Consider the following 13,217-nt stretch of genomic DNA (forward strand, 5'->3'; position numbering starts at 1 on the left):
AATTCTTCCCAAAACAAGTAGACAATGAAGACGCTGACCCTCGGTGAGCTGGCAGCTGCAGCTGGCACCTAGACTTCCATTTTCTAAGACCTTAACAGGGAACCCGCTAGTCCCGCTGACTGTGAGTGACCCGCTAGTCACTCACAGAAATAATGAAAATGTGCTGCTAAGCTGCTAAATGTGTGGTAACTTGCTATACAACAAAAAAAGTTAATACAAAGTATATTTCTAAATAAATTAACATATAGTGATTTTATGTTTATGTAAAGAAAACAAGTTTTGGGACTCCTACACTTTTAAAGGGAATAATACACTAAGGGTAATGATGTAGAAATACCAAGTTAACCCTGCAAAAAAATAGCCTACTTCTAGGTGTATTAGAAATATATAAAAAAAAAGCTCTAGTTAATTACATTGCACGAAGTCAAGGTTCTGACAGGAAGCAGATACTCATTTAAATTATTTGTATCACACATTTCACTAAAAGCATCTCTAAGGATAGTCACTGCCTTCTTATCCACTGTGATATGGTATGAAATTTTTTTTGACGTGTAAAAGACTTAATTTTTCCTTCAAAAAACTGACTACTACATAAGGCTATATTTTATTTTAAGAATATTCTAGCAAACTAAATTTTTTAAAAGTATAAAGGAAAATACTTATATATTTTTAGCTTACTAACTGGCAATTATAAATATATATATATACATACATACACACACATATATGCACTTGTACTTCAATAAGTATATTTTGTCAAGTGGGTTATGAACAATTGAAACATTTTAACCAGATTTCTATTGATGAGTTAAAATAAAACTCTTGCTTATATATATTTTTGAGATTAGTCTCATTTTCTCTACATTTGAATGTTTGTTACCATGTTTGTTGATACCACAAGTGAAGCACTGTAAGGCTCAATATGAAGTGAAACATGTATTTGCCCAATTTAAACTGAATACATACATGTATATGCATCTATATGTGTATATGTATATACATTCAATAGGTAGCACAACTTAACTGAAATCTGCTTAATAAAAGTCTATTTTACTTTAAAATTCTTATTACTGATAATGAAGAAATATATGATGAAAAATCTGGATTTCCTTTTATCCTAAAACTCATCTGGGAAGTATTTCATCTGACCACAGCCTCAGGTATTCCTTTGTCACTAATTAGAGAAATACTGAATATTTCAACTATAAATTGCTTAATTATATTTGTCAGCCTGCTCTAAACCAATTAATTATTTACTTGTAAAAATCTTTGATGCAATGCTATCCAGAGGTTCATTTCCAGAATACAGACCAGAAGCTATATTTCCTTTTCTACCCCAATTAAGCTGAAGACGAGAGAGAGTGAAATACAATGTTGTGACACACAATGATTTATAATATTACTCAGTATAAAGAAATGAATCACATTCTTTACAATTCAAACATTTACTGCTGTTCTTTATAAAATGTTAAGTCCCTGTCATGTTTCTTCACAAAAGAAGTTCTTACGATTTCTTTCCTAATGTCTCTTTTATAACGAATTGCATATAGAATTAATAGGTGGTAGATGTTGAAAAAACGATTTTAGAATTTCACAGTGCACCCACCCAACACACACATTCCTTCTTGTACACTCTCTTCTCTCATTCCAGTACCATTTCCTGTTTTAGCATCTCTACGCCACCAATGCTCAGCTATAGGAAACAGTTGTGATGGCGATATGACCACCTGTCTCACTCACTGGCCCTGGAACAGGTAAAAGAACCAACTTATCACAGACTAACTGAGGACAGTCTCTTGCATCCCAGGCAGAATCGACTGCACCATGAATGCCTGGAAGAAGGGAAAGAGTAAGGCGTTCAAGAACTAGAGGGTCTGTGTGCCAGAGCGCAGGAGAGCAGGGCTGGATTCTGCGGCCAATATGTGCTGAGCAGCTACTCCACGCCAGGCACGGCTCTAGGCACGAGGGATATGTAAGCACACAGAACAGATTGCAATGGTTCCTCAAACAGCTTATCCTGTTTTCATAAATCTTCTTAAATATTTTAGTCTTTGGCTTCACTGGGACACCCCTTTGAAAGCAAAAGTTTTCCTATTATCTTTTTCTCTCCCCCTTCCTCTCTGAAAGAGTAATAGAAAAATAGATTTGAGGAATGGATGCTAGGTGTTGGGAAATTAGTTAAAAAGCTCTCTGCGGTGAGAGATGATTTACTTCATGCTACAGATAGAGAAAGGCAAAAGAAGCTGGGTGGGGGGATTTGAAAGGCATTTAGTAGAAAAAAGTAAATCTTGGTGACAGACAAACTAAGAGATAAAAGAGAAGTGTCAAAGGAGAGCCCTGGATTCGGGAGTGCACAACTAGGTGCCCTGGCACTGAGTCTTGCTTTGGGGAATACTGGAGGAAGGCAGACCGTAGGGAATATCAGGAATTTGCTCACAGACACATTGAGCTATGTGGGTTCAAGATGAAGAGAGACCTCTCTGCTAACATGGGTATAGAGAATAATTGAATACCTGGGCACGAGTGAGATCAGCCACAAAGTGGGTACAGGGTGAAACACAGGAAAACTACAACTGAAACGTAAAAGGTCATCATTGAAGTCAGAAAGTGGAGAATGACTCTGTTAAGAACAATGAGAGTCTCCAGAAAGGTAAGAAGACCAAGGCACTCTGGTACTCAGTAAGCCAGCCAAAGCACACTTTAAAGAAAGGAATGAGGGGCAGAGCCAAAGCAGTAACAGAAGGAAAAGGCAGGCAGAGTGAGAGACGTGAGGCTTGATTAGTGGGACTTTCTCAGATTTAAGATGGCAACACTCTTCCCCTCAACTTCCCCCTCAACTTCTTAGTGCCTTCTTTGATTTTTCTCCACTGCACTTACCAACATCTGGAATACCACATATTTGATATACGTATTTTGACATCTCCACGAGAAGAAAAATTTCTTAACTGAATGAATGAGTTAAATGGACATGTGTATACATGTGAACATGCTTAACATCACAGTAACCTGTGCATCCTCAATTGACAGTGGAAGGATCCAGGTGGAGGGACACACAGAAATGCTCCTGACTAATAAAATATGGTAACTGGAGACATGAGAACAACACCAGAGACAAGTTGGTCTAGAATACTTGGCCATGGCGGTGGGAAGGGGATTCTTGTCTGATGCCTTCTAGTTAGTTACTCTGTGAACTTGGAGGTATGAGGTTATTTGTGAAGAGCAAAGAAGGGGTTGTATGATGCAAAAAGGGGAAAGGAAGAATATTTTCCAAAGGTTAAAATAAAGAAAAGTTGAGTATCTATCAGATACCACAAATTTGGATAGGCATAGTTGTGTGTGGATATTTTTACACATGTCTAAAAATAAGTGTATATATACATACATATACCCAGAGATATATTACTTTATCCTCATAATAATGTTATAAGACAAGCACTGTTTAACTAATTTTATGGATATGTTAGCTGTAACTCAATTATTTAAGACTTAGTAACTAAATCAGGGTCATAGAGCATCATTTTTAATAGCCAGTCTAGTTTCGGTTATCCTGTTATTAACACCCAACTATAACCAACATTTAGCCTTTATATAACTTATTAAAACTGAAGGTGTAAAACTTTCTATAAGTATTAGTCAAGTGACTGTCTTTCCTGCTACACAATGAATCCAGGAAGGCATAAGTGTAGCTAATCACGTCGATAAACAATATATTATTACTCATTATCACACAAAATTCTGTTGTTCTCAATTTTTCTACTGATAAAGATTTACTATCTTTCCCAGCATTCAACTATATAAGGAATTAAATAACTCTCACACCTAAAGTTTTAGGCAAAGAATTTTATATTAGTTGTACTCTTTTATAAAGACGTGTTTATTTTTATATGCCTCATCTGGTAGATAGCTGTTTTGTAAGTTTTTGCATTTGTATATTTCTATTTATTTTTACAATTATGACTATACTTTTTATTCTTAAATTTGCAAAGATGTATTTGTTGGCGGTTGCCTGCTTGAGTGGGGAGTAGTCCCTAACACAGAAAATCAGATAACTAAAAGCAAGTCATTCTAACAAGACTAAAACATAGCTTGATGGCATTCTGACTGATAAGAAAATGTCACCTTATTTTTATAGAGCACTTTTATAATTTAGAAAAAACTCTGATAAATTGTCTTCATCTTACAGATGAAGAGACTAAGAATGTAAGGGACATAGAGTTTATGTTAAGTTTAAAAAGAGATTTTTTTTTTTTTTTTGCAGTACTGGGAATGGAACCCAGGGGCATTCTACCTCTGAGAGACACCCCCAGCCCTATTTTTTATTCTTTAATTTGAAATGATCCCACTGAGTTGCCAAGTGCCTCTTTAAGTAGTAGCTGAGTAGTAATCGTGAGCCTCCTGTCTCAGCCTCACAAATGCTGGGATTGCAAGTGTGTGCCACCACACCTGGCAGCAGAATTCTTAATTACTAAACACCTTGATCAGAAAATTTGAGAGTGCTTTGTAATGAAGTACATATTGTGTTTATGTCAATCTTTTTCATTTGATTTTCAATGGAGTTCTGTGATAACAAAAATCTTTAAAGATCATTAAAGCACATGGAATTTTGTATCAGACAACTCTAATCTCAAAGACATCAGTTCTGTTACTTACTATTCATGAGTTATCTTCTTAAATGTAAAGTTTACCTCACAAAATCCTTGTGAAGTTTAAGTAAGGCAAAATGTGTGACATAACTTTTTAAAAATCTTCTTACAATAACTACAGTAAGCAGAGATGATCGGTTATGCTCCATTATCTGTTGAGAGATTTAACGTACAGACAATGGAGAGGCCATATGCAAACACTGAACTTTCACCCACCACCACTGCAACCTGCCCGAGAAACCTACACTCGACACTGAACAACTCAGGAAGCCAGCCTGCTATCTCCAGTGACAATACAAAACGTTCAGTGGTAACGTTAACAGCCCCACAATGGCCAAGCCCTGATCAATACCTGCCGGTGCTTCTAATTTTGTTGCTGATGCCAACCAGGACGGAATAAAGAAAGCCAAACCTGTATTGCTCCCCAGTCGCATTCGACGCTCTGCTTCTCGTGAGTCGGCCTAGACCTCTCCTGAGCCAACAGCCTCCACTCAGGGCAACCTGAAGTCCCCCTGCTTCCCCCATGAAGCCTTCGCTCCTCCGCACGCCTTGGAGTCGCTGCCAAAATACAACATCGGCCAACTCCCTCGCTATGGCAGGGTCTGAATACATGGCCGCCGCTTTTCTTATTTGGTTGGTCTTGTTTGCATACTGCTCAACTCATCTTCCACAGTAATAAAAGCTTAGCTGGGCACATGGCCAGCAGGATGAAGGCTATAAAATCCAGCCGTTCTTGCAACTGAATACGCTCATGAGCCTACATTCCGGTCAAGCAGATGAGGCCGGAGATGTGTGGCAGGCAGCATTCAGAAGCGGGCTTGCGATCTCCTTGTCTTTTTCAGCCTAGGATGACTTCATGAACTGATAGGCTTGTGCCCTGAGAGAGACTGGATTTCATAACCTTAGCTGCCATATTAGCCTCAGTTATGTGACAGAAGAACAGTAATACCCATAGCAGCAACTACTGTTTATAGTCTTACAATGTTTGAGGCACTATTCTAGGCTCTTCATAGATACTAATCATTACAAAAACTCTGGGAAGTAGGTCATTATGCTTTCTAAAATGTGGTAAAGAGAAGTAACTTGCTGAAGGACAAGCATGTGTGTGTATTATTATTATTATTATTATTATTATTATTATTATTATTTTAAGCAGGGTCTCACTTAATTGCAGGGGGCCTAACTTGCTGAGGTGACGCTGATCGCAAACTTTCAATCTTCCAGTTTCAGCCTCTCACATACTGGGATTACAGGCGGGCACAACTACGCCTGGTTATGACACACAATTTTTAAGCTGCTGTTACTCTGGGGATTCTATTACTTGCAGCTCAAAGTAAATCGAATTAATATGCCCTTAGGAAAAAAGGTTAAACAACTTTAAGTGGCTGTGTCAGGGGTTGACATCCAGGTGTCTTCTGATGAGTCCCTCCCAGAAAGAGGGCAGTCGCTCTAGATCCTCTTTCTGCCCACCTTTCACTGATGTCCAGACACAGGATCAAAGAAGGTCTGCTCAGAGAAATCAAGCTGCAAAACTGTAACTTTAGCTTAGAGAAGACGAGACCGTTGCCCCGTTTTCAAGGTGGAATGTCCAGAGATTTAAGGTGACGAGTGGGAAGGTAAACCAGCGTCAGAATTATCATCACGGTCTCACCTGCCTTCATGGCACATACACACGCGAGCCTTGACGTCAGGCTTTATATTCCCAAGTATGCCCCTCGGTTTAATGGGCAACTCTGTGAGAAAAACAATTTAAACAGTGAAGCAACCAAAAACCTTACCTTTATCATTCTGGATAGATCACCAGCATCTGCTAATTCCAAAACTATATTTAGTTCATTGTCTTCAATGAATGATGCATAATATTTAATGACGTTTGGATGGTTGAGTTGCTGAGGGGATAAAATGGCATCAAAAAACTATTAACTATTATGTAAGTATTTTAAATGCCAAAGACTGACTGACAGCTTCATCACTTAAGAATTCAGCTACTGAATTTCATTTTTAAGTTACAAAAATATGAATATGACAATATATTTTCCTTTAGTGAATTCTAAACAAGTATTATAATTATTGGAAGCAAGACTATATAGGAATTATGTTTAATATTCTGTTTTAGAAATAATAAGTTATACACTTAAATATTTTTAAATATTTAAAAAAGCACTGCTAGGCCTAGCTGACATATAGATACAATGAACAAATGGTAAACTAAGTCACCAACTGCTAAAAATTATATCCTTCAAAATGAGATCTGTCATTTAAGAACATTCACTAGTAAATAAGTACCTTTATTTTTGGTGCTAGAAACTGAACTCAGGAGCATTCTACTTCCAAGTTACACCCTAGCCCTATATTATTTCTCATTTGGAAACAGGTTCTCACTAAATTGCTAAGGCTAGCTCTAAACCTGCGATCCTCCTGTCTCAGCCTCCCAAGTACTGGAATTACAGGTGTGACCTACCATGCCCGAATCTCTTTTTACTTCTACTTTGAAAGTTAGGGCTGGTCCTAGTATAATTTTAGCCAGCATATACACACAAATAATGTCTATTATATTACATTTAAATATTGCTTTTACACAAAATAGCTAATAGAACTTATTATGTGGTTAATTTATAAAATAATTTCTAAGAAAAATTAGTCTGGTAGAAATATACACACAAGTGCTTTTTGTTCAATCTTGAAACAAGTTAATACAAGACAAATTATTTCTCAGAGAAAAAATAGTCAAGAATTATGAATATAACACAAGACAAATTATTTCTCAGAGAAAAAATAGTCAAGAATTATGAATATAACAGAAGACAAATTATTTCTCCGAGAAAATTCATCAAGAACTATGAATAATTTTCTTCTGTTTTCCATCATATGTTCTATAATATGTTATTTCTATAATAAAATTTTATGTATACTTAAACCAGTTACTTCATGTGCCAAGAAATAACTATAACCAACAGAAGAGTTGGAAAGTATAGTTTGGGCTTTCCTTTTTATATATAAAGCTCATTGTTTTAGGCACTAACACAAATGGTGCATAAAAACATCCAAGTCTTATCTAAAAACTGAAAATATAACATAAGCCACAGCACTTCATAAAAGGAACTTCACTAGAAAAGCCGCAGTGCAGAGATGATGAAAACCCAAACAGCTAATTTTTGACATATTCCTTATATTCATACTTTCTAAATCTGGAAAAAACATTAAAAATATTACTTTAAAATACAAGCCTTTTGGATTAGTCCACATTCTTAATATAATGTAATTTGAGATAATACTAAAATGCATTTACATTACTGAACCTTTAGAATACGTCTAGTTGGAAGAACCACACACACAAAAAAAAACCTATTTGGTGGTTTTGCCCCCTTCTCTACATTGCTTTGAAAAGTCTAATCCCATCAACTGTTCTAATTAGATTATTTTACAATAAATCCAAAAGGAACTATATTCTCCGATGCTAAAATTCTAATCTACATAATATTACTTAAAATCAGTGCTGCAAGTGGTAAATCTTAAAAGTCTTTTTATTTATAAATGTGGTGCTTTCAAGAGGGACTTTAGATGCTGAAGGAGAAGCCCCAGTGCAGCAAGGGAGGTGGTTTCCAGGAGGGGTGGGGGAGGGAGAATTAATGAGGGAACACTTGTATTGACATTATATAGATATGTGAGAATACCAATGAGAATCCCAATATCATGTGTGGGGAGGGAGAGGGGGAGATGCGCACATCTATGTCCCTATCACTCAGCTACATTATAAGAGACAGCAATGCGCCAATAAAAGTGTTTACTAAAAAAAGAAAAAAGATAAATGTGGTATTTTAGAAAATCACATTTACCTACATGTCCAGTTATGTTCTAAACCACCCACAGTTCATTATTTACCTTAAGGAGATCTATTTCTTTGATGCAATCAGCACGTGCTTTGGCATCCATTAAATCAAATATCTAAAAAAATAGAGAATTATTTAACAAAATGATATAACATCAGGCTACCATTTAAAGTATTAATACTCTAAATTCATTATAATATTCTATATACAAGAAATCTTTTATAATGTTCAGTTACCATGGAGGTCATAGGTACTTTATATCTTGTTACCACGAATGCTACATTCTTCCCTCAAAAAAACAGTCAGCAGTAAAAATACAAAAAAAAAAAAAAACCAAGACAGATATCTATTGACAAGTCTTAAGTTCAAATGAGCTGGGTAAACACTATGATCAATTGGATAACAAAATAATAATTAACATATTGAGCGATCAATATATGCTAAATGTAATGTATGAACTACCTCATCTAATTTACTCCATATGAGGATAGTCTGAGCATTTTCATTTTACAGATGAAGATTTACAAAACTTAACAGATTGGCAAAAGGTCACACACATAAGCAAGCAATCAAAATTTATTCTCAGTAGCCAAACTAAAACCTGAACTAAACTCAACTAAACAAACTAAAACTAAACTCTGAACTATTAATATGTCCAAGCAGATCATGTCTAAAAGACCTAAAACACACATTCTTGAGGGGGGTGATCCTAGGCAAAGGGCATGGAAATAGGTTCTTTGAGGAGAGGTGAAAAAATTTTCACTCTTTTTAAATGCAAAGCACTAATCTAGATACTACATAAATGAATATACTATATTTAATATTAAAATTTCATGGGATTGGTAACTGGAAAAAATGTCTTCAAAGGCCTCTGGGGAGAGCATAATGAAGAAAAAAATTGAGAAATACTTGATTTAGTTTGAAAAACACAAAAGTAATGCGACAAAAGCAATATATATCTCTAGAAACGAGAAATGAGAAAGCAAATCACAGATATTGCAGAAAATATCTGAATATGTTATTATAATAATCTGATTAAAAGCTATTTCATAACCAATTTTAAAAATCCGACATATTTTTAATCAACAACTTGGTCAGGTGTTTGTGGTCTAGAGAGCCAATATGCATCAGAAAAAGAAGGTGCAGAACTTGAAAGAAGTAGAGCTGCCCAGTCTCCTTAGTGAGGCGGGGGAGGACTGAACACTGGCCCCAGGGCCGGCATCGGTGCACGCGCTGCTTTAAACTTCACCAGAATCTTAACACGTGGGCAGCACTGGCTCCAACACAGAGTGAGGCCTGCAGCTCACAGGGCTTAAATAATGCTCGTGGTCATAAAACTGAGGACTGGAGCCGAGTTCTTTCCGCTCCACGGTCATGGTTTTCTCCATTGGCCCAGACAGCTGTGAGATCTAGTACATAGGCACCTAACGAGGAAGTACCAAAGCATATGGATGTGCAAAGTGTAGTATTTAGGAATCTAAGGAAGGAATGCCCACATGAGGAAGGGATAATATTCAAGCCAGAAAGAATCAGAGGATTCAACCAGCCTGGAATAGTAAACATGCATAAATGTAAAAATGGAGTAGAGTGTATAATTATAACTTGAGACAGTAGGCAAATTGATCCTTATGACTCAGTGTTGCCCAAGGTCCTAATCTTAAACTGAAAAATAAGAATCAATGTAGTACAGCATAGAGTAATGGTCACCAGAGGTTAGAAATGGTTGAGATGAGCTGGGTAAGAGGTACCAAAATTCAGTTACGCAGCAGGAATAAATTCACACAATAGAATGACTATAATTTATAGTTCATTCTGTATTTTTATAAAGAACTAGAAGAAATGAGCTGAACTTTCCCAATACCAGACATAATAAATGTTTAGGGCTAGGTAATGCTAATTATACTGATTTGGTCATTACATATTGTATGTACATATTGAATGACCACACTGTATTCTGTAATTATGTGCAATTACTGTATGTCAACTAAAACATAATAAAGATCAATAAGAGGATATTAAATAAAATTTAAAAATCAAAACCTACAAACTCACCACATTAAAAATATTTTAGCTTTTGCTCAACTCTTTCCATTTATTATACAAATGCATATGGTTTTTACATAGTGGAAACAGGAGCAATATATAAACTGGGCAGATACTTTTTCACCTAACATTATAGCAAAATATCTTTTCATATTTCTATATAAGTTCAATTTTTTTTTGTTTTACTACTTCTAATGAAATCTTCAAGGATCAGTTTTATATTTCACAAGTTTTAATGTGAAACACTTGTTGAGCATGGCCTACTGCTAAGATTTGAAAAACTGTAGACTAAAGATATAAACTTGACGACATAGAAGCTTCTCCCACCAAATCAAATAAGAGAAAGGGAAGTATGTGTTGTGATGAGATGAGACAGCCTCAGAAAGTGAACAGTTATGTTTTCTTTCATATGTGGAAGCTAGAAAGAAGCTGGATAACAAAATAGACTTCAAAAGGGTCATAGGATGAACTCCAGATGAGGAAGAAACCACAGAGGAGCAAATAAGGGGACCTACTGAGCGGGATGGGAGGTGGAAGAGGGATTCCCTAATGCATATGATGTGCATTTATAAATATATCAAAGTCAATCACTAAGCCAAACGTGAGAAGGAGGGAGAGGGAGGGACTTGGGAGAGGGCTGACTGAGTGATGTGTGCAGGTATGTCTCTACCATCTTCTACCCCATGAAGATGTATGACTACAATGCACCAATAAAAAAAAAAAAATTAAAGTAGATACTCTGGTCGGACCTGGTGGTGTATGCCGGTAATCACAGTACTTGGGAGGCTGAGATGGGACAGCAGGTTGAAAGCCAGTTTCAGCAATTTAGCGACATCCTGCTTCAAAATAAAAAATAGGGTTGGGGATATGGCTCAGAGGTAGAATGCCCCTGGGTTTAATCCTCAATACAAAAACAAAATAAAAAACATAATAGATACACGACTGGAGCAATGGAGGGGGCTCGAGGGAGGGCAAAGTGAGGAAGAAGACATAATAAAGGTGACAGTTCAAATAACGCTATGTGCATGTATGAAATTACCGATACCAATCTCAATGACAGATACAGGAAAGGGGATGGACTGGGGCAGGATTTGATGGAAACACACCAAGTGCTGTGTGCACGCTGGTGTCTATCACTCTGTACCTGATTATGATGCCTAATTACAACTCACCATTATGTTAAACAAAGAAAAAGTCATCAATCTTCCTCCATTAATTCTACTCATCTTAGCCACAGACGTGCCCACTACTATAATTTCAGAACATAACAGAATGGAACAGAATAAAACAAAGAAAGAAAAGGGGGCTATGAGTGACAAATCACTGTCACAAAGTTCTAATCGAATATCTAGCAAGGTTTTTTGGTTAACATCATGACAAGCCCATGCTTGTAATCCTAGTAGTTGGGAGGCTGAGACAGGAGGATCACAGGTTTAAAACTAGCCTCAGCAACTTAGCGAGAGACCCTGTTTCCAAATAACTAATAAATAGGGCTGGAGTGTAACTCAGAGGTAGTATGCCCCTGGGTTCAATCCCCAGTACTGGGGGGAAAAAAAATCAAATCCTTCTACGTCAAACTGAAATCAAGCTAAAAGTCCTTAAAGATGCACACTGTTGGGCAGAATGCAGAGTAGAACACAAAATTACTATGCAACACAATGAGTACTATTTGTTGAGGTTCAATGAGAACTCCGACAGGGATGAAGAGTGGCGTGGTAGAGCTGGCAGAGCTCTTAATATTCTATTTATACAGAAAACTGTAATACCTTTCAGGTTTTTGTTTAAAAAATAAAACTCAAGTTATTCACATAGAAGAATAAACTCTACATTTAGTTATTTCAGAGAAAAAACATTTATCCCTAAAAAGAGCAAATGATACCAGAAAAAATGCTACTGTATATTTAACACATTAAACAACACAAAACAGCAATGTGCGCAGAAAATACTGAACTTGATGCTACTTATAGGGATGAAAACCACACATAGACTACTTTTGCTTAAAAGCCAAAAAATGTCAGAGAAACGTTCGATCCTTGCCAAATCAAGTGCTGATGCTATGCTCAGCAACTGCTAGTCACCAGGACCAAGCGGAGACAGCTCAGTACATGGGAAGCAAAATCACAAGTGTCTGTGCTCTGAAAGAATTCCTGAAAAAAGAAAATTAAGAACACAGAAAGAGCATTGTAAGCAGACACTAGGAATAAAATTTTTAAAAATCACAAATTTGAGCCGGGCATGGTGGCGCACACTTGTAATCCCCGCGCTTGGGAGGCGGAGACAGGAGGATCCCGCAGGTTCGAAGCCAGCCGCGCTGGCTTAAGAGACCCTGTTTCCAAATAAAAATATAAAATAGGTCTGGGAGTGTAGCCCAGAAGTAGAAGGGCTTCCAGGAACCCCAGTACCACCAAAACAAAACAAACAAACAAAAAATACAAATTTGAATGAGAGTGAAAATAGAATAAGATGTGTAATATCTTTTTTTTTTTGTTTGTTTGGTTTTTTTTTGTGTGTGTGTGTGTGTACTGGGGTTCCTGGAAGCCCTTCTACCTCCAGGCTATACTACCAGACCTATTTTTACATTTTTATTTGGAAACAGGGTCTCCTAAACCAGCACGCAGCTGGCTTCGAACCTGTGCGATCTTCCTGTCACTGCCTCCCAAGCATGGGGATTACAAGCGTGAGCCACCACGCTGGGAAGATG

The 13,217-nt window shown here is 36.8% G+C and overlaps 1 protein-coding gene across 1 annotated transcript in view; it reads right to left on the reverse strand.

Moving 5' to 3' along the window:
• Positions 1–13,217, reverse strand: part of NEK7 (NIMA related kinase 7) — a gene marked incomplete at its 3' end in the record, with an annotated part of 81,029 nt that overhangs the window by 38,860 nt on the left and 28,952 nt on the right. The window contains exons 3-4 of the mRNA XM_080698604.1: positions 8,526–8,588; positions 6,422–6,532 (exon numbers count right to left, since the gene is read on the reverse strand). Coding sequence (XP_080554730.1) covers positions 6,422–6,532; positions 8,526–8,588 — 174 coding nt within the window. The remainder of the gene's footprint in view (positions 1–6,421; positions 6,533–8,525; positions 8,589–13,217) is intronic.

This window comes from Muscardinus avellanarius (assembly GCF_963383645.1).
Source record: "Muscardinus avellanarius genome assembly, chromosome: 7".
In the NCBI taxonomy this organism is placed as follows: Eukaryota; Metazoa; Chordata; class Mammalia; order Rodentia; family Gliridae; genus Muscardinus; species Muscardinus avellanarius.